The sequence below is a fragment of the Papaver somniferum genome, chromosome 8, assembly GCF_003573695.1.
Source record: "Papaver somniferum cultivar HN1 chromosome 8, ASM357369v1, whole genome shotgun sequence".
NCBI lineage: Eukaryota > Viridiplantae > Streptophyta > Magnoliopsida > Ranunculales > Papaveraceae > Papaver > Papaver somniferum.
The window spans coordinates 153,237,309-153,262,974 of NC_039365.1; the positions used below are offsets into that span (position 1 = coordinate 153,237,309).

At 35.1% G+C, this 25,666-nt stretch overlaps 2 protein-coding genes across 2 annotated transcripts in view; both read left to right on the forward strand.

Moving 5' to 3' along the window:
• The first annotated feature begins 21,559 nt into the window (after window positions 1-21,559).
• Window positions 21,560-22,042, forward strand: LOC113306233. The gene has a single exon (XM_026555193.1). The coding sequence runs from the start codon at window positions 21,560-21,562 to the stop codon at window positions 22,040-22,042; it is 483 nt and encodes a 160-aa protein (XP_026410978.1).
• A 3,313-nt stretch (window positions 22,043-25,355) lies between these two features.
• LOC113303565 (VIN3-like protein 1) overlaps window positions 25,356-25,666 on the forward strand; it is a 5,064-nt gene continuing 4,753 nt past the window's right edge. The window contains exon 1 of the mRNA XM_026552606.1: window positions 25,356-25,582. The gene's annotated coding sequence lies outside the window, so the exon portion shown is untranslated. The remainder of the gene's footprint in view (window positions 25,583-25,666) is intronic.

The following is a 25,666-nucleotide window of genomic DNA, read 5'->3' on the forward strand; positions in this document are numbered from 1 at the left end:
ATTGTCTCGATCTCGTATCCATAGACGATCACACGAAGTGTGAACCGATTACTTGCACTGTCTCGACTCAGTCCATAGACAATCACTTTCGGAGAAAGGAATTATAGGTAGGAAAAGTTTTAGCTTGAGGTATATTTGGGTACCCACGCCTTTTCAATTGGTATCAGAGCAGGCAAACACGAAAATATCTAACAATCTATGTTTAGTGCGATCCATCCTATAAGATATGGGCCAAAAAAAAGTTAAGCGAGAGCGCAAACTAAAGAAAGGATCAATCAACGTATCACAAGATATGTGCTCACAAGGAGATTGTTCTTCAATCTCGGGTTGCTCAATTGATGAGATCTCTAATGAGACATTTTTGAGTTCTATTCTTGAGATTTCTAATGAAAGATCAAGTGTGAAAACTTCTGAACTAAAGGAATTAAGTAAACAATTTCTTTTCTGCTCTAATGAACTTCTTTCAACTCTTGAAAGATAAACGAGATTTAACTTTAAAATTTGAACATCTCTATGAGGAGCATAAATTGCTAAAAGAAGAAATCACACAACAAGTTTGTGACTACAAGAAAAAAATGAATATTGAACGTCATCATATAGAGACTTGTGAAAAAGGTCTGGAAAAATCACTAGAAAAAATTTGTCTTCTGGAAAAAGAGCTTGATGACTCTAAACTAAAAATGAACTCTCAACAAGAGTGCTTCAAGGAAAAAGAAAAAAGTATTCTTTCAAACATAAAATGTTTAGAAGAAACTCTTAACTCTCCTCTTGATGAAAATACTTCATTAAAAGAGGAAATATCTATGCTGAGAAAACTTAATGAAAGCTCAGCCAACTTATCTTCCTTGTTGGAAATAGGCAGAAGTCATGGTGACACACGTGGTTTAGGATATGAAGGTAGTAGTACTGATGTTCCCAACTGTGAAATAAAGTTTGTCAAATCTGTGTGTACCCAAACACAGGATTCTCTAAAAGAAAATGTTGAATATAGCAGTAGAGAAACTAGTAAGGACAAACAAATAATTGATGTTCTTTCAAACCAGAAGAAGAAAGCTCATGAAGAAAGGAAGAAATCGAAGCCACGAAGAGTAGAGAAAAACAAAGGAGTTCTTAACAATCTTGCACAAACAGGTAACAACCAACATTGTAACTCTTATAATACAAAATGATGTTATTCTTGTGGTAGTAAACAACATGTTCAGAAGATGTGCAAGATTCGTAAAATGCAAAATGCACTCCGTTTTGTTTCAAGATAGCTGGGAAAAATAAACCTTATTCCTCGACTCTTAATCAACAGAGTAAAGGACTATCATACTGAGTCCTGGTCTACCCAGTACATACCAATATCGTTTAGAAATGAGCATAAGAGAAATGTTTTTAAACGAGCAAGGTTTGGCTCTCATCCTTTTAAAGTTATAGACTCTGAACCATTCCTTGATTATGATAACTTATCATATCTCAAGATGTGGAAAAGGAAAAATAGTCAAAAATAATGCACTGTTTCTTAAGAACAAATTTCTCTGTACCCAAGCACTTCGGTATTGTAGAGATTTGTTTAAAATGGATAATTCCAGTTATTTTCTTTTGAGAAGGATTACCGAAAATCTTTGTATAAAAAGTTTCTTTTATAAGAGGTTAAAACCTTTCAATAATGAAAGACCTAAAGAATGATATATCTGATTTGATATACTCCTGTAGATTTCATGATCTATTAACTAGAAAAATTCATATAATCCTTTTCACTGAGAATAAGAGATCATACAGTGAATTTGTGGGAGAATATTGTATCCAAGAAGTGGAAAGCATTTTGGATTCCTCTAATAAAGGAAGATTCGAAATCTATTCTAATTTGTGCTCATATCAGATCATGCCATCACTTACTGATGTAAGGGCTACAAGCATGTGTGAAGGAGTACTTGAACTGATAGGAAGAAAGGAACTTCTAAAGGAATTAATTTTTGTTGCCCGAAAGGAAATTATTTTCCATGATGTTTGTTGGGCATCTTATAGAGACTTTCGTGATCTTCAAATGATTAGTTTTCACTCTACCAATCTTGAAATGTTTGAAGAAAACCTTGATGAAATCATGAAAACAGAGGATAACAAGGATGAATGAGTTTAAACTCTTGTTCAGGAAAATAGACATCAATTTTTGATTTCTTTCAATGATTGTATTAGGTCTATTATGAATAAAATTATTTGATTTATAATTTTTCTTGTGATGGTTTTTGATTTACATAGCCTGTGCTTGAATGCTTTATTATTGCTATGGATATTTATGGGATGTTTGAATTCGGTTTTATTACCTTGATATTCGATCTCATAATGTTGTGAACCCTTATGGTTTGGGTGACTTTTTGATTAGCAGGATTAAGTTCTAGCCCATGTTGGTAGGCTTTATCAAAGGATCATGAGGGGTTCTGGTAGAAACAATATGTGAAAAAGTCACAATATGTTGAATCGGTTTTGGTTTAGCATAAAAGCATATGTGTTTTGGTGGTTTTCAACTTTTGCTTGTAATAGTGATTAAATTTTTTGAGAGTCGTTGTTGTAGTAAATAGGATTCGAACTCAAAGATTTGTGAAGATTAAATTTAAAGGTTTAGTAAAATTATATACAAAAAAAAATATTAACAATGGTGAGAGGTACTGGGACTAAGAATTTCACCAAATTCCATTCATGTGATTCAAATAATAATTCCATGCAATTATAGCTCAAATATTAAAAATATGGACTCTTATTCTTTGCCAATATAGATTCTCAAAATATTAGTTATAAATCGTAAGCATGGAACATCAAACATTTAAGCAAGCATGACCCATCAAATAAAATGATAACTAATTAATTTGAACCATAAATCAATTAAAAACAAGTGCACAAGTCATAAAAAGAATTATTAAAATTACCACATGTGTGAAATAGGCTCCATCCGTCGTCCCAGTGTTGGGATTTAGCTTCTCATATTAATCACTTGCTAAAAATACATGTTTGTTGCTCAAAAGTTTATTAAAATGATAAAAATGAGTAAAACAGTGAATGTACGACCCACAAAAGGCGTCACAAAAAGAACGATAAGAGACAGGTGCTGCTGATGTTGAGACTGCATTGCGACCCTCCAGTGTGCGTCTTAGACACTGTTGATTAACGACCGTCTACGCCAGTCTGTTCTTCGTGTTCTTGGTGTTCTTCATCAGCAGCAACAACAGAAACAGAGTTTGATCAACTCGTGATTTCTTGCTCCTGAGCTATCCTCTCGACCTCCAACTCTCGACACCCCCTCTAGGACTCCCAGGGAACCTATTTAAACCAAAAACACGCGTTGAATTTCCTCCATTAATCCCAAATAATCTTCTTTTACTCGGGATATTTTCTTTCCTTTTTCAAAGAAATACGGGATTTTCTTTCCTTTAATTCCTCTTCCGCGCTTCTGTTGATGTGGAACACACTCCAAACAAGTTTCTACAGCATTCCAACTCCATCCAAACACGTACAAACACGCTGAATCCCGTGAACAACTCTTCCCTGCACGTATTCCCCTTTTTCCAGCTCGTGGATTGCCTAGCCAATTCAAGCCAATTATGGTCGAACCAAACACCCATACCATCTTTATTATGATATATCACATCTTTCCACAAAGTTTCAGCGATTGAATCGCACAAAATCAAGTCCAAATGCAATCGAGAAAATCTGCCAGTGAAGAGCAAATATTTTCCCGCCAAAATATTCTTTTGAATTTGTGAAGAAGGTCACCCCTTATCCAGTGGTCACCCCCTTATCCGTTGCTGGAGTCCGAATAACACATTCCCTTGGGGTGCCTTTAGTAATTTTTCTTGGTTCCTCCGGTGCATTTCTGGGGTGTCTTTAGTACTCTATCCTAGGGTGTAAAACACCACTTTTCGAGCCAATTTCGCCGCAAGAGCTTATTTTTCCAAAAACATCTACAAAAACATAAAATAACACAATAAGTATTTAATCGAGTCTAACAATACAGAACATTGAGAACAAAATAGACACATAAATGCGTCTATCAAATACCCCCAAACTTATTATTTGCTAGTCCTCGAGCAAAACTAATAAAAAATAAATAAAACTGAGTTAATCTCGGGAGGGTTTACTAGAGGTGTGCCCACAAAATCATTATTCCAGACCCTAGCTATCTATGCAGAACCTTGGAAGGCACTAAATAATCTCCTTGGTTGGCATACTTATTGACTACAGGAGGAAGTACCCTGATGCGAAATTCCAATTGTTGTATACGAGTTTGCACTCAAGCATACTAAAATTCATATAAAGTGACAGAGCTCTACTCAGATAGTTTATGGACATCATAAACCGGAGTCAACCAATCACATAGATAGATTAAGAATATGGATGCAGAGAAAAATGTGGATGATGTTGACTAAGGTGAACCTATCCTAATGGACTGAGATACTGGTTTGGACTAATATCAACACACTGGCAAATACAAGGGAACCAGTGGTCGATAATCCTAACTCTAGGTCAACTCAGCTGGCATATACAAGGGTACCAGTGGTCGACTTATTGTATTTATTCCGGTTGGTCTGGTGGTCTGGTCTCAATTATTTTTTTCCATCTCAGTCACTCTATTTCACCCTAGTAATGGTAAAAAGAAAAAAAAAAGTGATCAGGATTCTTTCGATGTTTCCATCACGAGGATATGAAACTACCATGTTTTCTTTTTCTAACACTTGAGCTTTGTGCTTTTATGAATAGACTCTTTAGATGTTTCCATCTAATCAGATTGGTTCCTCAAATCCTACAACCAAAATGCTTCCATCCACTTAGATTAGTTAGTGCCAACCTTAATAAGCATAAATTTCTAGTCTCTGGAGCTTATTTATTGCAACTAAGAACTTTCTCCCATACCCCCAAACTTAAATCTAACATTGTCCTCAATGTTCGAAATATGAAATTAAAAGCATGAACAAGGAGAAACTGTTACCAATGAAGCAAAAGAGATAAGGAAAGATATTACCGCGTCGCATGAATATTGCGTTACCTCCCAAGAAGTGCTAAGTTTAAAGTCTTCAGCCATACTAAGCAAGGATTAGTCACCACGTAGAATCATATAGTAGTAGCCGGAATAACTGTGGGTCATCTGGATCAAAAAGTGTTACCCACAAGAAGAGGAAACTGCAACATACCAAGAAGATACCGAACATACCCTTGCTTAAGACAACTACATCTAGTTGTGGTTCAGATTTAGGATCTATAAAAGGGTCTAAATAAAAGGTTTTCATCGGTTGGATTTCCTCAAAGCTAAGATCCGGTTCAGGTATTAGAGTCTGGAAAAACTCAATTAAGAACTTAGAAGCACATAACAACAACCTGAATAATTGGGGATCCTCTAAGTCAATTAGATTTAACTCACAAAGTTGACCATAATGAGAGTAGTGGTCATTCTTAAGCAAATGTGTCGATTCTAATTTCCTAAAGCATTTAGGTTTAGTATCACAACTTAATATTCGACACATTTGGAATATAAACGTTCCCACAGTTGGAAGAAAACTATTTGGTGGAAAAACAAAGTCAATCTGGGGATCATAGCCTGGGCAAACCACATCAACCAGAGGATGGGTTTCTAACGACTGAACTTCTTCCTGGACATCATTAGGTTCGGGAAAACGAGTATGAAGGTAATTTTGTAAAATTGTCGAGGCAGAGATATCAAGTCCTAAGTGAAGGTACTTTCTGAGAGTTAAAGGTAAGGCACTAGGAAGGTGATAATCACCCCCAAACTTAGAGTTTTCAGTGTCTCTAGATAGACTAGTTACAATCTCCCTAATTTCTGGATCATTAGATTCTTGAAAATGGTCAATTGATTCTTCTAATTTATTATCAGGTAGTGCATCTTTAATCATATCTACGTGTATATATTCTTCATCTAATACTATTGTTTCTAAGTCGCTAGACTCTAAAACAACATTTACGGAATAAACTCGTTCCTCTAAACCACTATCGGCTTCGTAATCAAAAGGAAAAACTACATCATCTAAAACGGTGGTATCCCTAATCAAATCCTCTTCCTTTTGAATAGGTGAATAATCATAAAAATTATTTGGATTTGAACTAGAAATAATATAATCATTATAAAGCTCAATTGGATTAATAGATTCCTGATCACTATGCCTACATATTTCAGATTCTTCATTACTACTATCCTCATCATCATAATGGTACAAAGATGATTGAACCTTATATAAATAAGTAGTGTCTTTTATTCTAGCCTCGTCCTCTAAATTAGGCAAATATTCACTATTGATATCAAGGGTAGAATTAGAAACCCTATCTTGGAAATTTAGATTATTTCGATCAGCATTAGCCAACTGTTCATTTTCTGCCTCTAAACGTGCCTGAATTTCACTGAGCATAACACTTATACATTCACCACTCTCGTTTATCATCTGAGAATATCGTGTACACTCTTCTTTTGAACTATTCATTGCAACTAAACGTTTATACGTCATTTCAATCCATTATTGGGTCTCTTCTAGAGATGGAACAGGTTCAGAAATATCATAATCAGGACTAGTTTCCAAAAACGAGTAACCAGTACTACAGTGTTCCTGATTTTCTTGCTCGTAAGACCAATTCGCGTGTGGATAGTAATTGGGCTCACCATGGTATGAACCATAACCTTGAAAAGGTTGGCGTTCCCAACTACTATTCCCACCATGGTCATAAAAATGATGATGTCCATATTCAAATTCAGATCGATACTCATTGTATTGGCTTTTGTCATACCAGTTCGACATTCTTAATTACAAGGGAAATCTATACAATCACAAACAAGGATGACTCGACCAAATCAAACCTACTGATTTCTAGCAAACAAAAAGCATGATGGCTCCACTTAGATTGTTTTCTAGACCAGCTTCTATTCCTTCGAAAAGGAATTCGTTACAATTTGAGCACACCCCTCTGGAATCAATCCTAGCTAATGTAAGTTGAATCGAGGCGAGGGAAGCTCAGTGGAGCTTTGATACCCAAAGCCTGACCGGTATTACAAGGCGGCGCAGTCACACATTCAACTTACAGAAACCATCAAGAACTTTGAAGTATGCTTAAAATAGTAACCAATATTTTTCGAAATATTTTCCTACCAAGCTCGTTACCCTATCGGTCTCGTTATAATCAAATTTTAAGCTTGGGTTCGCGTTAGGTTTCGTTTTCCTAAGGCGGGAAAGAAGGGAACGGTGATGAAATCGGAACCCTTATCTTATATGGCCAGTTCTTGCCCTTTACTAGGAAATTAAAGCAGCCGGTTCAGTCCTCAACATATAATCACCTTAAGGCAGACAGTAAACCCGCTGACAGGGGATTCGCGGGTGTTTAGAAGTTTACCCCCCGTACCAGACGGGCGAAGAACCGTTGTAGTCGACTCGCGCCACTGACTTCAGTGTCAGTGTGCGAACCCGAGGGGCCGAGACGATATTGTAATCGTCGTCCTTCCCTGCAAACAATTTATATTTTTAATTTTTTTTTATATATAACCCTTCCGTAGGGTTTAAAATTAAAAAAAAATTGTCCAAATTCCAGTCCAATGAAAAGATATACAAAAAATAATAATAATAATTACAAAAATAAAATAAAATGGAAAGTCTCTTAAAAAAAATAAAAAAAATAAATCTCTCTCTTTTCTTTATTTTTTTTTTGCTTTGTTTTTTTTCCTTCTTTTTTAGCTTTAAGCTTTGATTCCAAGGTCTTTAGTATCCAACTTCAAACCTGTAATACAAAGACACAACCAAAGAGACGTAAAAAGAACAAATGGAATAATAATAAAATAATAAAAACCTAAAAATTCTACCTAAGCACAAATCCGCGTCGGCGGCGCCAAAATGATTAAAGTTTTTGAGAGTCGTTGTTGTAGTAAATAGGATTCGAACTCAAAGATTTGTGAAGATTAAATTTAAAGGTTTAATAAAATTATATACAAAAAAAAATATTAACAATGGTGAGAGGTACTGGGACTAAGAATTTCACCAAATTCCATTCATGTGATTCAAATAATAATTCCATGCAATTATAGCTCAAATATTAAAAATATGGACTCTTACTCTTTGCCAATATAGATTCTCAAAATATTAGTTATAAATCGTAAGCATGGAACATCAAACATTTAAGAAAGCATGACCCATCAAATAAAATGATAACTAATTAATTCGAACCATAAATCAATTAAAAACAAGTGAAAAAGTCATAAAAAGAATTATTAAAATTACCACATGCGCGAAATAGGGCTCCATCCGTCGTCCCAGTGTTGGGATTTAGCTTCTCATATTAATCACTTGCTCAAAATACATGTTTGTTGCTCAAAAGTTTATTAAAATGATAAAAATGAGTAAAACAGTGAATGTACGACCCACAGAAGGCGTCACAAAAAGAACGATAAGAGACAGGTGCTGCTGATGTTGAGACTGCATTGCGACCCTCCAGTGTGCGTCTTAGACACTGTTGATTAACGACCGTCTACGCCAGTCTGTTCTTGGTGTTCTTCATCAGCAGCAACAACAGAAACAGAGTTTGATCAACTCGTGATTTCTTGCTCCTGAGTTATCCTCTCGACCTCCAACTCTCGACACCCCCTCTAGGACTCCCAGGGAACCTATTTAAACCAAAAACACGTGTTGAATCTCCTCCATTAATCCCAAATAATCTTCTTTTACTCGGGATATTTTCTTTCCTTTTTCAAAGAAATACGGGATTTTCTTTCCTTTAATTCCTCTTCCGCGCTTCTGTTGATGTGGAACACACTCCAAACAAGTTTCTACAGCATCCCAACTCCATCCAAACACGTACAAACATGCTGAATCCCGTGAACAACTCTTCCCTGCACGTATTCCCCTTTTTCCAGCTCGTGGATTGCCTAGACAATTCAAGCCAATTATGGTCGAACCAAACACCGATACCATCTTTATTATGATCTATCACATCTTTCCACAAAGTTTCAGCGATTGAAATCGCACAAAATCACGTCCAAATGCAATCGAGAAAATCTGCCAGTGAAGAGCAAATATTTTCCCGCCAAAATATTCTTTTGAATTTGTGAAGAAGGTCACCCCTTATCCAGTGGTCGCCCCCTTATCCGTTGCTGGAGTCCGAACAACACATGTCCCTTGGGGTGCCTTTAGTAATTTTTCTGGGTTCCTCCGGTGCATTTCTGGGGTGTCTTTAGTACTCTATCCTAGGGTGTAAAACACCACTTTTCGAGCCAATTTCGCCGCAAGAGCTTATTTTTCCAAAAACATCTACAAAAACATAAAATAACACAATAAGTATTTAATCGAGTCTAACAATACAGAACATTGAGAGAAAAAATAGACACATAAATGCGTCTATCAAATAGTTAAAACCCGGTTTTCAACCTTTCTCTAGTAAAGGTTGGTTGTTGTTATTCTTTTGTTTTGCATAAGGATGACAACATAAGGATATTTCGATATCAATTCACCCTGGAAGAGGATGCAAACATATTGGAGAAGCGGATGCGAAATTTGAGGTAACAATGTTGTTAGTTAATTGTTTTCCTGTTTAAGAAAAGCCTGATTTTATTTCATATATATTTTGCTTTTGCTTAACAAAATTTCGGTACAATTGATGATTTATTCTATTATGTGTGTATAGATGTGTGTTTGATTCAATTGGTTCCGATTAAGAAAAACTATTGTTATCTTGCTTTATTATGTGGTATCAATCGTTTAGGCTTACGAAATTTCGGTGCAATTGTGGTGCTATAATGTCTATGTTATTTCAATTGCTTCCAGTTGAGGTGAATAATTATGCAAGTTGATTTATTTTGGTTTGTATGAATTATTTATGGCCTAACGAAAGAAAAAAGTCTACGGGATGGATTGTCTAGTGCAACTCGATTCCGGATAAGAGAACTAAGTTTATTTTGATCTTAGTTAGACTTATTAAAGTGGAGGTTTCGGTTATTCAAGTCTAATCGAATGCCTTAACAAGAAATGCTAGTTAACTAACCTAGTACTTGTATTGTTTAAAATTTAAAGGTCTAAGTTATATGGATAATTATAACCTGATGAGAAAAATAGAGTTATCTTTATTTTGGTCTTATCGAATGAAGCGATTGTATTTGTACAATCGGTTTAGCAAAGGAACTAAAGTGCTTAATTGATTTTTGGTTTGCTAAACTAAATTGGGAAAAATTGCTTCGGGGAATTATTTCCTTGCTAACATATCAAAACAAATTACTTTGTAGTTTCGGTTTTGATATTGGTTATCAAAAATGGTGTGTGGAACGCTCGTGCTTAACTCTATAGGTTGCAAGTCTATTTTGAGATTTGTAAGATTTTTTTCGGTTTATCCTTTATTTTTTTGTTTCTTTGTCATTTTGTGACAAAAAGGGGGAGAAATATATGGAGTAAACAAGTGATACTGGCATTGATTTTATATTGATTGGTATCACTAAGGAAAAGGAAAATTGTGCTTAAACGTTTATCTAACGAAAGAGTGAAAGCATAGACTAAGGGGGAGTAATATATCATATTAATTGGTATAACAAAAGACGTACGGATTGATAAAATATACCTATCTCACCTTTAGGGGGAGTATTGGCTTTGTTATTATAATGTCAACATCGGCATTTAAGGATTGAATGTATACAAGTTATTGTGTTGTTGAATTCTGGAATCAAGTGTATGTGTAATGAATTCTTGTAATTTGTTTATCCATATGATTGTAAGAGTTTTGTCACTAAAATTGAGGAAGGGGGAGATTGTTAGAGCATAGCTCGGTTGAACCCACCAAGCGTTGGTATGTCAAGTTTGGTTGTCATATTTTAGTGAAACAAAACTCATTTTAAAAGTCGCTCGATTATGTATTAGAGTCAACTTCGTATAGGTTAGCTTGAAAGTATTAGGATATGAGATATTACAAGTATTGCGAAGACTTGAAGAAGTAAGAAGCTACAACGACAACATCATCCTTCCACTTGAGGTTAGTGATATTTGACTTGAACTGTTTCATTCCCTATCGTATCTTTCAAGTCGTGCATATTGAGAACAAAACTGCGAAGAATTAACACTCTAGATAGACATGGTATTAAGGAATACAATACGAGGTTTATTGCTTAACCATTAAACTTTGTAGATAAGACATCGATATAATCTTTTAAATGCTATTGTGATTATGTATGGGGATGAGGTGAGGATTTCATCCTAGGAAACAATGTTTTACATGTGTTTTAAGGAAATAAGTTCATAAACTTGTTTATGAATCGAAAAGGAAATTGCCAGGAGTTATTGGTACTGTTATTCATTGCATATCTTGTGAACAACCAATATGTGTGATTTAGTATAACCGCTCATGACTTGTTTGTGTTCTTGGTAAAACTATTCACAAAGGCCCGACTTATGTATTGGTATGACTTTTATTAGTGAAACCGATCTTAAATAATCAACTGAGATGGTATGATCGAGTTTGTGATTTGTGTATGACCGAATCTGGGTAAAGGGGAACCGATCCTAGTAAGAGGTGCAACACATCACAAAGGGGAATTGATCCTTGTATGAGGTGCATCAAGTTTGTAGCAGAAAGGGGAACCGATCCTATGGACATGTGCAACACGTTTTTAGGCAAAGGGGAACCGATCCTATAGACATGTGCAACACATATAAGTTAGATACCATATGTATGTGAGGAACCGATCCTAGTACCTAGTCAACCGAATTTTGGAAAGCTAGTGTGACTATGCAAAGTACTCACATGGAGGTTGAACCGAAACTTGTTTTGGTAGAACCGTTAAACCCATGATTTGTGATTGAGTGCTCTTGATCAATCACATAGTTCTTGAAAGTCAGATGAACCAATTCTAAACTTGTTTGAAAGTGTGGCAAATCGGTTTCAAGGTTGTAAGTATGAAAGAGGACTTACAAAGTAAGGATGTCGACACACTTTGAACACAGGCAGTAATGTTTATCTTTAATTGTTCAAAGTTATTCCTTAATAGCTAAAGGAATAAAATCCCAGGATCGAAACATAAATAAGTTAAGAATCTTTTAATTAAGGTCTTAATTTTATTTTAGGAAATTAAGAATTAGTAATGTGCATTTACTAGTTAAAGATTTTCCAAAGATATTTTCGGTGATTATTTTGGACAGAGCATTTCCAGGAATTATGGAAACCGAATTTGGAATTATATTGCATATCTTGAGAATATTTTCGGTTTTGGAAATTCCTCGGTGTCCAAACTTCCTTGTCTATAAATACTTGAAGTTTGCTTTTCTAGAAAACTAATCCTTCGTGACAGCAAACTTCCTCGGTTGTGTTGTTACTGGTGAAGCCGCCTATTCGGAGAGGAGAGTAACCTAATTAGGAGAAATCTCTTACGACCGCTCAATTTAAAGTCTTCTTTGGGATTGAGAAGCTCTAATATCGTTGGTAGGAAACTAGATAATTTCGGTTTATCTTGTGTTGTCGATTGATTTGATTGACTAATATTGGTTGAACTTTGATTGCACCTAGTTTGTTTATGATTGAGAATCTTATCTTCTGATATAAGATTCACTAAAACTAGATCGAAGTTTCGACAAGGATCTTTAGATTGTTGTTAGTGTTATAGACGATCTTGTGATAATCCATTGTTAACAGAATCCGTTCTGTGCGTGATTGATCACAAGAGATTCAAGTTGTTGTGTGCAGGTGTTTATTGAAGATCTAAGAAGATTTGAAGACAAATAAGATATTGAAGATTTATGATTTGAGGTTCATAATCTTTGGTGTGCATAATACTTGTTTCGGTATAAGAGGATCCAACTATAATCGGTTTATACTTGTGGTAGATTGGATTGATTAGTTGTGTAGATCGACATGCATCAATACAATTCTTTATGATTAAAAGTATTGATTGCAAAATCTTAAAAATTACCTTTGGTAGTTGAACATAAAATAGATCTAAGAACCCGACGAAGGAGTTTATTGAGATAAACAGAAGAGCCTTTGTCAAACTCACATCACTTGGTTGAAGAGAGTTGATACCAAACAGATTTTTTGTTCATTTACTGTTTGGAATACGAACCAACGGAATTTTTCCAAGTACGTGACTTATTCATAAGTTGGAGGCGTGGGAATACAGACGGAACTAGGTGAACTATAGGTTTAGTTGTTTGGTATCAAATATACGAAGTTGGTGTAATTTTGTGTAGCGGCTTAATCCTGAGAGTATTCAATTCTGGACAAGGTCCCGGGGTTTTTCTGCATTTGCAGTTTACTCGTTAACAAAATCTTGTTGTGTCATTTACTTTATATTTCTGCATTATAATTTTTTTATTATAATTAAAGTAAATTACAGAAACGTTAATTCCTATTTACTTGATAAGCAATCCTATTATGTTTGGTTAAGTCCGAACCTTTTTATCAAGTAAACATACTTCGTTGTTGTATTGTCTCAATCTCGTATCCATAGATGATCACACAAAGTGTGAACCGGTTAGTTGCATTGTGTCGACTCAGTCCATAGACAATCACTTTCGGAGAAAGGACTTATAGATAGGAAAAGTTTTATCTTGAGGTATATTTGGGTAACCTTGCCTTTTCAATAACATCCAATCGCTAAGTCGTATTTCGAGATTTTTCACAAGACAAGGTTGACTCGAAACATCTTCTTTATTAATATACTATAAGTTATATGACATAGTCTCAATATATAGCATGATAGTACAATGAGTAAAATAAAATGGTTCGGTATTCACATACCTGAAACAAAAGTTCTCCAAATTCCTTCGTCGAGCTTCAGTCTTCAAGGGCGATCTCTGATGCTCAACTACATTCTAACCTATCTGAAACTTGACTTAGTAGATTAGAAATCAAGATATAGTTTTGATCACCTAACATAGACAACAAGCTTGAGATAGCCAAACTTGTGGGTTCAACCGAGCAATGCTCTAACAAAACCCGTTGAAGTCGATCGAATATGCGCCAAAAGTGATTCTGAGTTATTTTTTTTAATGGTGCAATCCAATTTCCACTAATTGCGGTTATTAATTTATTTTTATGTCTTTAAACCATTTTTATATTTTTTAAATCAAAGTTGGAATTTACTCAAAACCATATTTTGATCATGACTGTATTTTCTAATCGGTATCCTCTAAATTCGTATACAAAAACATAATTTTGTAAAAAAGATAATTCTTGGTTTAGGTATGTCTAGATATCAATATATCTTATCTTTTCGTTTTAATATTAAAATTAAATTAGAGCGAAACAAGAAAAAAAATGTTTATTATGTAGGTTTGATTAGTCCAACCAGTAGGATTCTTTTTATTTTGTGCACATGTACACAAAGTTGGACCAGATTGCATGCACATTTCCAAATATAACCATAAAACCACATTCTCTCTCATTTTCCTCTCTACTTTAGGTAATTTTCATCTTCTTTTCCGATCAAATTCAGGCAAAGTTCGGTGAGCTCAAATTTTCTCCTCATAGTAGATCTAAGCTCCTCCTTTCAGTAGCCCAACATTCCGCATCACAACATCGCCGATTTGATCGTCGTACTATAAAACTTGCCTTTGATCTTTTACGAGACTCTTAATTTTGTCACACAGAATTCCAGTTTTTTGCTTCTATTTCGCCCACTCGCTCGAACCGTATGGCTAACATCCTCATCAATTTCACCATCGCGTTGAAGCATCGATCCAAACTGTCAAAATGAGTTTAGCCTAGGCATTAATTTCCTGGCTGAATAGATATCCCCATCATCAGACCTAACATCGCTGAATTCGCATAGTTTTACTCATATTGAGTCTAACTCCCTACGATTCGAGAGTCCTTTCATTTCATGGAGATATGGTTGAGTTTTACATTGGCTCGTCGAGCATATCACTACCTTTTCCTTTATCCTGTGTAGGGACATGTTGTGAAGTAAGAAGCTACACATGGGAGTTAATCTTTGACACTTTTCACGCACTGAGTTCGTCTCTTTTTCGGCATGAAGAGGGGGCATTAGCCAACATCATGGACGAGCAACGAGACAAAATAAACATCTTCCCATTTATCACATGAGCTTGGATTCACTTGTTGGCGGGTTTGAGCCATCTCGATAAGTAAGTAACACAGGGTCTTACACAAAGAAAAATAAGGGACGAGACTAAAAAAGAGCACCAGGCTTGTCGATCGCCAGGTAGAGCCAAAAACCAACCAGCACACACGAATAGTCATCTCTGATAAGACAAGCAACACAAGCCAATTAAGGCAACCTCTCACCTTAGGATAATAAAAAGGGGAAATTATCATTTAGTCCTTTTTTAGGTGGTCCCAAGACTGTTTGGTCTTGCAGGATAAGACGTTTCATGTTCCATAGTTATTTCAAAAACATAAAATGTACAAAAAATACCTTTCTTTACTATTTTAGCATTATTTTTAGTAACTTTTTCTATTTCCATAATTACTTGAGTTCATTTTCTCTGGTGAACTCTAAAGGTCCTACTTATTTTCTTGTAGGAGTTCATACTGTTTGATGAACTATCAGGTGTTTGGTAGTGATTTTTGTAGATTCGAGTTCATTCTTAAAAATGAACACACAACACACAATTCTTTATTATGAACAAAAAACATAGTTCATTATTTCGAATGAACAACTAATCAAAACCAAACTAAATCAAATATGAAATCATAGTTCATTCTTTCAAATGAACATCCAATCAAAGTTCATTACTATGGACAAAATTAGAGTTCATTCGTCAAATAACACCTATCAAAGACAAACTATTTCAAGCCTAGAACAGAGTTCATTCTTTCGAATGAACACCTAACAATTCAAGATCTAAAATAGAGTTCATTATTTAACATGAACACACAACAGAAATCCATAAATATTAAAAATTCATTTGAAACCGAAGAACAAAATATCAGAATAACGTAAATATTCATCGTTTTCAACAACAACAACAAAAGAAAAAAAAAGAGAAAATCTTCATCATCTTCAACTACAACAACAATATAAAAACGTAAAAATATTCATCATTTTCAACAACCCAGTGTTAGGGGAACAATGATTTCTTCGGCTGGGAAGAGGTTGGAAACCTCCGTAAGACAAAGTCTCAGGGAGCAATGGTTTTAACTTTACAAAATCAATAATTCTGTTCATCCCCCACCATTTTATCCCACCGTCAAAACCACCGCTGATGTGGTGTTGACGTGGCCTGACTTCTATCATCAGATTCATGGAATAAATTTGTTTCGTACATGAACAGATCAATGCAACATCAAGGTGTTGGAACTATTACACAAGGTAAACCCTAGTCTCAATTTTAACACTTATTTTTACAATTTTGTACTCTCATTCTTCGTTTCATCCAATTTCAGGCTAAAAATAGCTTATAAATCTGAAACTGGTCTGATTCGTGGGTATGAACTTTCCTTTGAGGATGTACCGTTCTTGATTTTCTGAGTGGGGTTCAACAAGTGAGGGCTCTTACCCTCTTCTCTTGATTTTTTCCTACATGCGTCTTAGTTGTTTTACAAATTAGTCTGTGCAAGGTAACAAATACTATGAGTTTTCTCTCTTGAGACATACCAAGTATTCAATTAATATGTAACACAATTTTCGTAAACCAATCTGATGCATTGGTTGCAGGAAAAAACCTGCCGATGCACATCCGAGTTTCACTCAGCAATGAGTGGTATCTTTCGGATCCTGATGAATTATATTGTGGCATCGGTAAAATGTGAATTTGAATTTCTGGAAGTTATATGTTAAAATTATGGTGTCTTTGGATACTTTGACTTTACAATGCGACTGCATTGAAGCAAGATAGCATACAGTTGCTCTTCATTTCAGGTAACTTCATTGATCTCTCTGTTAATTTTGAATTAACTCTTTTGTAATGGGTACAAGGTTGTTATTATTATCGACTTGGCAACGTTATGTAAACTGTTTTTTGAGGTCCACGAACAAGGTTTTATTTTGATCACGCAGCCATGAAGGTAAAGTCTTGTAGTGTATCCTTGTGAAACAAAATTTGCGGACCTGTACACTTAATCAAGTACTCGCACTAGCTTCTAGTGTACCTGGATCTAGACGAGAGCACAACATGCTCTTGCATTTCACTGCTGATTATTCTAGAGTTGAATTATATTATCAGTTTTGTTAATTAATCTATGAAGGCGGTGAGATTTATGGTTGCCCTTTCTCCTTTTGTATGATCCCATTTCAGGTTGTTAGGTTCATCCATTTCTTATTTAATTAAGAACTATTTTGAATATCCTTTAAGGTGGTCGTGAATCTTTGTTAAGGAATAGTTTAGTGTCACTATTGCTTCTGGTTATCAAACAATATTACGAACAAGCACAACTGTAGGCGTCGACCAAAATAAATTTTCAGTATTATATTAATTTTAGGATTCGGGTGCATTTGTCTTCAAATGATTCAGATTCGGCCTCTCTAAAGAAGGCGCTGAAAAAGCGGGGGTACAACAACCACACCCAATATTTCGCAGAACAATATGCATGGACTAACTCCAATATACTTTCAAGAAAATCAACCAGACTCAATCTTAATAAAGTATATCAAAGAGTTACATCTCTCTTGCTTGATTGAACTCTTACTCAAGCAAATAGAAATCTGCGAATCTAATTGAATACAAGAGAAATCACTTGAGCGGTACCAAATATCAATGTTCAAGTATCAATCAATTTCAATCAACAACCAAAGGTCGGATTTCCAATTGATTGATTCTAACGCACAACCTGTGATATTACAATTATATAACAAAATATGATACGGAAAAGAAATAACATAGACACCATAATTTTGTTAACGAGGAAACAGCAAATGCAGAAAAACCCCGGGACCTAGTCCAGATTGAACACACACTGTATTAAGCCGCTACAGACACTAGCCTACTACAAACTAACTTCGATCTGGACTGTAGTTGAACCCCAATCAATCTCACACTGATCCAAGGTACAGTTGCGCTCCTTACATCTCTGATCCCAGCAGGATACTACACACTTGATTCCCTTAGATGATCTCACACACAACTAAGAGTTGCTACGACACAAAGTCGAAGACTTTAATAAACAAATCTGTGTCACACAGAAAAGTCTACGATAATAGATAAATCTGTCTCCCACAGAAATACATACAAGTTTTTGTTCCGTCTTTTGATAAATCAAGGTGAACAAGAACCAATTGGTAACCCAGACTTATATTCCCGAAGAACAGCCTAGTATTATCAATCACCTCACAATAATCTTAATCGACACGGCGAAAGAAGATATTGTGGAACCACAAACGATGAGACGAAGATGTTTGTGACTACTTTTATATCTTTCATATTGAAGATATTAATCTCAAGCCAATCGTTACGATTGTACTCAACACGATAGAATCAGCAAGATCAGATCACACAACTACGAGAAAGTAGTATCGGACTGGATTCACAATCCCAATGAAGTCTTCAAGTCGTTAACCTGGTTTACAAGAAGAAACCTAAGGTTAAAGGAGAATCGACTCTAGCTAATACAACTAGTATGACACAGGAGGTGTGGGGATTAGGTTTCCTAGTTGTTAGAGTTCTCCCTTATATAGTCATTCAAATCAGGGTTTGCAATCAATGTTAGCTTAGTAACAAAGCATTCAGTATTCACCTTTAGATGAAAACCTGATTAGATTAAAGATAATATCTTTCAACCGTTAGATCGAAAACCTAGCTTGTTACACACAAATGAAATGCACGATTTTTGGTTTGTGTAACCGTACCCAAACATGTACATTTGTTGATTCAACATTAGTTAACCAAATGGTTAGCCATATGAGCACTTTCATATCAACCATATTCTTCTTCACATTAACTAGTTCAAATGACTCAAATGAACTAGCTAGAGAGTTTTTCAATTGTATAATTCTTATATAACTGTACAAGACAAAATCGAAGCAAAAACGATTTGATTCACTCGAATCGATTCATGAACTTTATAGCCATGGTTTGCAATTTGCGTTCCTTAGTTAATATAAATAAAAGTTCACAAATAATCGTCTTTAGATATAACCAACTCAAGTTTGCGTACTTAGTTCGCGGACTTAAGTTCCCAGAAGGAGTTCACAAACACCAATAGATATTCTCGGGATGAGAACCTCCGCCAGTTCGCGGACTGGGTTTGCGGACTGAGCTCACAACTCTTGTTCCAGTTTCCTGATCAACAAAGTACGCATACTTTGGTTCAAGGAATAAGGACTTATACATATATGTTTTGCCACACAATGGTTATATAATATAAACTCTCATTTCAATCATTGAAACATTCTTAGAGGAAGTTATATAGTTGTTATTCACTAACCATTTATCGTCAAATCCATTTTCAAAGTGATTGAAACATAACATGACTTTCGTCACTAGGTAAAGATGAAATTGGCCAAAGCGAAAGCTTACCAATACATATTTCGAGAAATATATAGGCGAGATAAACTCGGCTCGAAATAACAAATGTGTATAATCAAAGTCTATATAGCAAAACGACTTTTGTCTCAAGATATGAGATAAAGTAGATAAAAATTTTAGTGATAGATAAGTTCAAGTCTCCACATACCTTTTAGTCGATAAAGTTACACCAGTTCCTTGAGTAGTTCTTCGTCTTGTATGATGATCGCCATGGAGTTCTTGAGCTCAACTACACTGTCTATCCTATTCCCAGACTTAGCTATAGTACACTAGAAATCAAGAATTAAAATTTTGATCACTAACATTGGCAAACATGCTTGATATAGCAATGCATGCGAGTTCGACCGAAAAATGCTCTAACAGGCGCCATAACAAATACAAAACTTCATACCAGGAATTGAGTTCTTTATATTTTGTTTTTAATACCCCGAGTCTTTTGTACTATTCATTTAGGTGTAATGACATAATTACCAGTGGAAAAATCAACAAAATGAAGCGTGAATTATTTCGAAGAACCATAGAAATACCTTGACGAGTTTATGCAGTAATGACGGAAATGCAGCAAATATCATGGTGAAGGTTCTCGGTCGGGTTAGAGAAAATGCAAGTTTCTGAAATTAAGCAAGCTGGTTGAGAAGGATGACTGTTCTCCTCCGATAAGACTAAATAAGCTTTGAATCTTTTCCGTGTTCGTGTTTTTTTCCAACCACAAAATAGTATGTTCCTCTCAGTCAGAGCTCGAGATTCTTAAATGTGTTAGAAATATGTTATCATCGTGAAGGATAAAGTTCACTATATAAAATAAGTGTCGCTACTCTGAAATTTTATACCCTGCAACGCCATTTATATTTTTTGTAAGAGGCCATTGTCAGATACGTAATATAATTTATTGGTTTTGGTAACTGCAATTTCTATGTTCACTATCTACTTTTATGTTCTGTTCTTTTACTTTTTCAGTCTATAGTTATGTTAAAGTGGCATTCTGAAAGATGCAGTAACATAATATACCAAACAAGAGACCATGAAGAACAGAGTAGTTATATTCCTTCAAAATCGAGTCACACCGGGAACAATATTCATGAAATTAAAATAAAGAATTACAAGGTTAAGCAAGACATCAACATTATCATAACATTTCCGATTACAAAAAAGGAAGAGAGGCCTTTGATTTGAAAATTAACATTCCCACCAGAAAGAAGAAAATTAATGTTGCATAGTAACAACTCTGTCTTGGCTTCTCCCTTGAAGTTAGAACAGTTCCACTAGCTCAACCCATATGCAGAACACATCTACAAAACACATCTAACCATTGCGTTGTTGATATATATTTGAGGTTGCATCTTCTTGAAGTTAATAGGCAAGCAAGCATACTGATGGCATTTTATCGGCGTGCAGATTATGCCACACCAACACTGCTAATAACCTTTTCATTTTTCTGGTGGGAAACTACAACTAAGGTGTATTATACTTAAAATTTCAATTTAGAACCCAACCAAACAGCAGTCCCAAGGTCAAATTTTGTATAAAATCTCAATTCTTATCAATTGAAACATTAGAACACTTTCAAATCTAGTAAAAATCTAACTGAACTACCACTACTAATACAAAAAATAAATCATAATAGCAGGTACCCAAAAATGGGGTTTAGACCAAATCGATTTTTTTTTCGTCTTACAATGTTTGAAGTGTTAGATGTTGCATTAATCTGTTGACGTCGAAACAACTTCGTTCCATGGTTCCGATGTTCGAAGTTTTAGATGATAGAATGAAGATTTCTTGAACATCTTTTTGAGCCTGAGATTACACGATGACCGAGGAAGGAAAACTTAAAAAATGAGGAAGGAAACCTAAAACACGTCAGAAGAAAGATAAAACCCGAAAGAATAGAGAAGTCAAGCCATGTCAACGCCGCATCAGCTGTGAGTTTGAGGGTGGAATTGACTGGTGGGCTGAATTACCATCAGCCACTTTAGAGGGTTAATATAACTTAGATATTTCGGTCCCCACCAAGCACCCAAAGTCGTCTACGTGGGCAACTACCACGCTTCTCAATAAATTTGCTAACCGTATATAGTCGAGAATCAGGATAAAATTCGGTCAACAGAAAGAAAGAAAAAAAAAATCCCAAACAGAAAACAACAATGGCGAAATTTCTTCTTCACAACACCTTCTTCCTCTTCTCCATCTGTTTCCTTATACTTTTCATCAATCATTCATCAGCAAGATCCATTCAAAACCCAGTTTTCATTCCATCATCAGCACACAAAGAACTACAAACCAATGGTTTTCCGATTGGTTTACTACCAAAAAACGTCTTAAATTATTCTCTGAACAAAACATCTGGAGATTTCTCTGTAAATCTTGGATATACATGTAAACTTACACTTCCTCCTGATAATTATGAAGCTACTTATTCTAAGAAGATTACTGGGAAACTTGTTGAAGGTAAAATTGGTGAATTGAAAGGGATTAGAGTTTGGGCTTTTTTTCAGTGGTGGTCTATTACTGGGATAAAATCTAGTGGTGAGAATTTGGTTTTTGAAGTTGGTATGGTTTCTGCTAAATATCCAGCTAAGAATTTTGATGAAAGTCCTGAGTGCCAGGGAAAGCATTCTTCTTACTAAGACAAGCAACAAATTCTAGGGTTTGATTCATTTCACTCTTATATACTCTGTTGATTTTGATTTTATTTCTTTTTTACAGTAAAGATTGCATTTTTTATTAGGGTTTGTTAATTTTATTTTTGTGATTTGGGAATTTAGATTTTTTTATTAAGTTTTTACACTCTGTTTACACCCACCTTTTTTGCAATATGGAGTTGACCCATGGTTTAAATTTCTTGAGTAGATCATTCTAACAGAAATTCGCACAAACAATCTCAATTATGGTTAATTTGCTGCCGTAGTTTCATCTAATCAAAAGTTGAAGAATGGTTGGTTTGAATGATGAATATTCAGTAGATTACCCACACAAGTCTTAGTCATGGATCAGTTGATCAACTTTAACTCATACAAACAGTGTAAAGTGAGTTTGTTAGAATTTTCTCGGGTTTTGATTGATGGGTATGTTTAATTTGTAGTAGTTCTAGACTTTTTGTTAACTGTAACCATCATTTAAGGGTCAAAGCAAGGGATGATAACTACTGAATGTTCAAGTTAACAACAAGTTATAGGTAAACTTTAACTGAATTTTATAATTCTTGATTTTTTAAGTTAAGAAATTGATCAAACTACTGTGTAAGATGTCGTATGATGCAATATGTTAAATCCTTTCTCTGGACAGTAGTGATTTTCTTATTAATCTTGTATCTAAACAGTGGATCATAATTGAAATATTTAGCTCTTAGTGTTGTGAAGTTGGTCTTTGTTTGCTTGATTTGATGTGTGTGAATTCTGTGTAAACATATTTTCTTAAATTTGCATCCATTGGTTTGTTTGAATCATGACATAGATACTTTATCCTTACCCTTTTTAAAGATTTTCCCTTATTTTCTTTTGTTGGATGTGTTGTGTTGTTTGTTTCACTCTTAATCTTGACTAAGAATCCACTAAATTTTTCCATGTCATTGTCCTTAAGTTGATTAAGCTTTCCAATCCTTTGTTGAAAGAATATGCTAATAACAACAAATAAGGAGGAGGTGCCGTTAGAGTATTTTGATCGATTGTTAATTTCAAATTTGTGCCCCTTATCTATCGTTATGGATTCCACTTAACTTGCCACTTCGTTCCCAACTAGGCACCCAAAGTGGGTAACTACCACACTTATCAATAAATTTGATACCATATAACAAGAACCCACTAATTTTTTTTCTTGTAATCGTCGTTAAGTTGACTAAGCTTTTTGATCTTTTGTTGAAAGAATATGCTAACTATACCAGCAAAAAAAAAAACGCACACATTATATTGTAGTTTGATGATAGCAATTTAGTCTTTATATTAACTCTTCCTACGGTCTTTCAAGAAAACACAGTTTTTATACATTGTTACTACAGCACCCATTATTAAGCTTGATGTTTGAACCATTGGTGGGTAATAGCTGTTTCTTTCTCTGACAGTACTAATATAGGGCTAGGTTAGGGCATCGTGAAAGAATTCATGGTGACGCTATATTGAACGACTAATGTGCTACTTTATTTTCTTCCCCAGGTATCCATAGCTCTCATCTAACTTTATTTCGCCTCTTGCAGGTCTGCTTGGAATTCCATCATTATAATTATGTAATGGAAGTGAAAGCTGCCAACTATTGCGTGAATGAATATTGTATTATTAGTTTCCCACGACTTAATCCATAACGGTTAAATTTATCACCAGCTTTCTGTTAATGTACTTGGAAGAATATTTAGCTATTCCTTGCTTTCTGCTTGTATATATGAACCTAATTTTTAGTTCTACGAAGTACGAATCGAATGTTGTTAGTGTTTTGTTTAAACACTCCCATGATGTCGTCTACATCCCTGTATCGTTCAACTTGGAACGTAATAATGTGCAGAACTGTGATAATTGAGTTCTGAATTATCGAAATAGGTATATACTCATTTTGTATGGAAATCATTAAAGCTCTGGTCTCTGTTCGAGTGGTCACATTCAGATTGGTGGAGAATATTTTTTTTGAAGAATCGCTGGGTGATGATGATTGTTAAACTGTCTCACTGTCTTCTATCTTACAACTTCTTGTCCTGTAAGGGTATTAATAAGGATACCAATAGGAACAACCATATTTCAAATTCTTTTAAAAACATTCCACAGTTACACAGAGGACAATAGAGCTTTAGCTTAAACCTACACAAGACCAGTGCAATTGGTAGTTTCAGATTTGCAAACAGAAAATTGTTCAGCCTACACAATTCAATGAGTTACATCTAGGTCTTATGGTATGCATCCACAAGATTCATAAGCAATGCTGCAAAAATCAAAAAAGAAGAAAAAAGAAGGAAAAAAAGTATGCGGAAAGTGACAAAATGTTTCTAGCTAGACCTAATTTTCCAACAGAAAAAAACCATTACACACACATTTGTTTGGATTCGCAAGTTGCATTTCCTGGTTTTGAGGAACCAACTTGTGAAGAGGGACGCTTTTGGTTCTTGTGAACCTTCTTTTGAAGGCCATAAGGCCTGGTCTAAGACTTAAGTTAGGTGTGGGTGGGTGGGAAGAAGACTGATGCAGACCCAAGGATGGGAGTAGTTCACCACATAACGAAACAAGAATCCCTTTCCTATTCATTGGTGGAGTGACAGAGAAGAGTGTGAAAATGATAGCGGGACAGGGATTTTCGATGATACTTATTCACTACACTACAAGTGTAACAGAGATGTTTATGCATTTAATAGTTAGGCCGCGTCCATGCACCTTCAGCCAGACTGTTTTCATCCATAAATTTACCTGTACTGTGGAAGTAGGTCGTCTAAAGGTCCCAGATCCAGAAGCCAGTGTGTCCTGTTTGCCGGTAAGTGTTTGTTGGTAGTTGCATGCCTAAAAGCCAAAGGTATTTATTGGAGCAACAAACAAAACGATGTCTAGTTCACTGCTGTATAATAGTAAAGTCACTGGGTGATGATACCACTGACTTGAGTTCGAAACTCGCCAAATTTCTGCCACAGGCTATCGTTGTTTGTCTGTCACTACTACTTCGTGTATATCACGACATCTACAGAGTCTGTATGTGCGCTCTTTGAAGGATCTTTTTCTTGGGTCTTTCTTGTTCAGGTCTCCTTTGTCTCCGTATTTAACACTGTCGTAGTGAAAATCCTCTTCTTTTTAACACTGTCAGTTAATAAATCAATAAAGCTAAAAAAGTTACAGTAATCGTACTCTGTGAAAAATCCATCACAATCTAACCATTGATAATCACTCCAGTCTTTTTAGCTCTTTATTATCAGTGCACTGCTGCCGTTATCAGAAAAAATAAAATTCTTTCACTGTACAATCAATCTCACCGTACTCTCAATACTCCACCAATCCTCCGTCGTAACCTCTCTCTCTCTCCAACAATAATAATAATTATTTTGGTTTGAATTTCTTAACGATTCAATACAAACAACAACCTCCATTAATAAAAAAAACCCTAGTATTTTTATTTTTCTGAGGGTATTTTTTCCTCTGCTCGTAGAAAACCCTTCCCCTCAGATTCCTTATTTGTTCTCTGTTACATTCTCTACTACTAATAAGGTATTTGGTACTACTGAAACTTCGTCTTCCTCTTTGTAGATCTGTTTAATTCAAGGTTTTAGCTTTTTTTTTTTTTTTTTTTTT

Excerpts from the sequence above, each read along its gene's own strand:
- LOC113306233 (XM_026555193.1), top strand. The coding sequence starts at position 21,560 with ATGGCGAAATTTCTTCTTCACAACACCTTCTTCCTCTTCTCCATCTGT.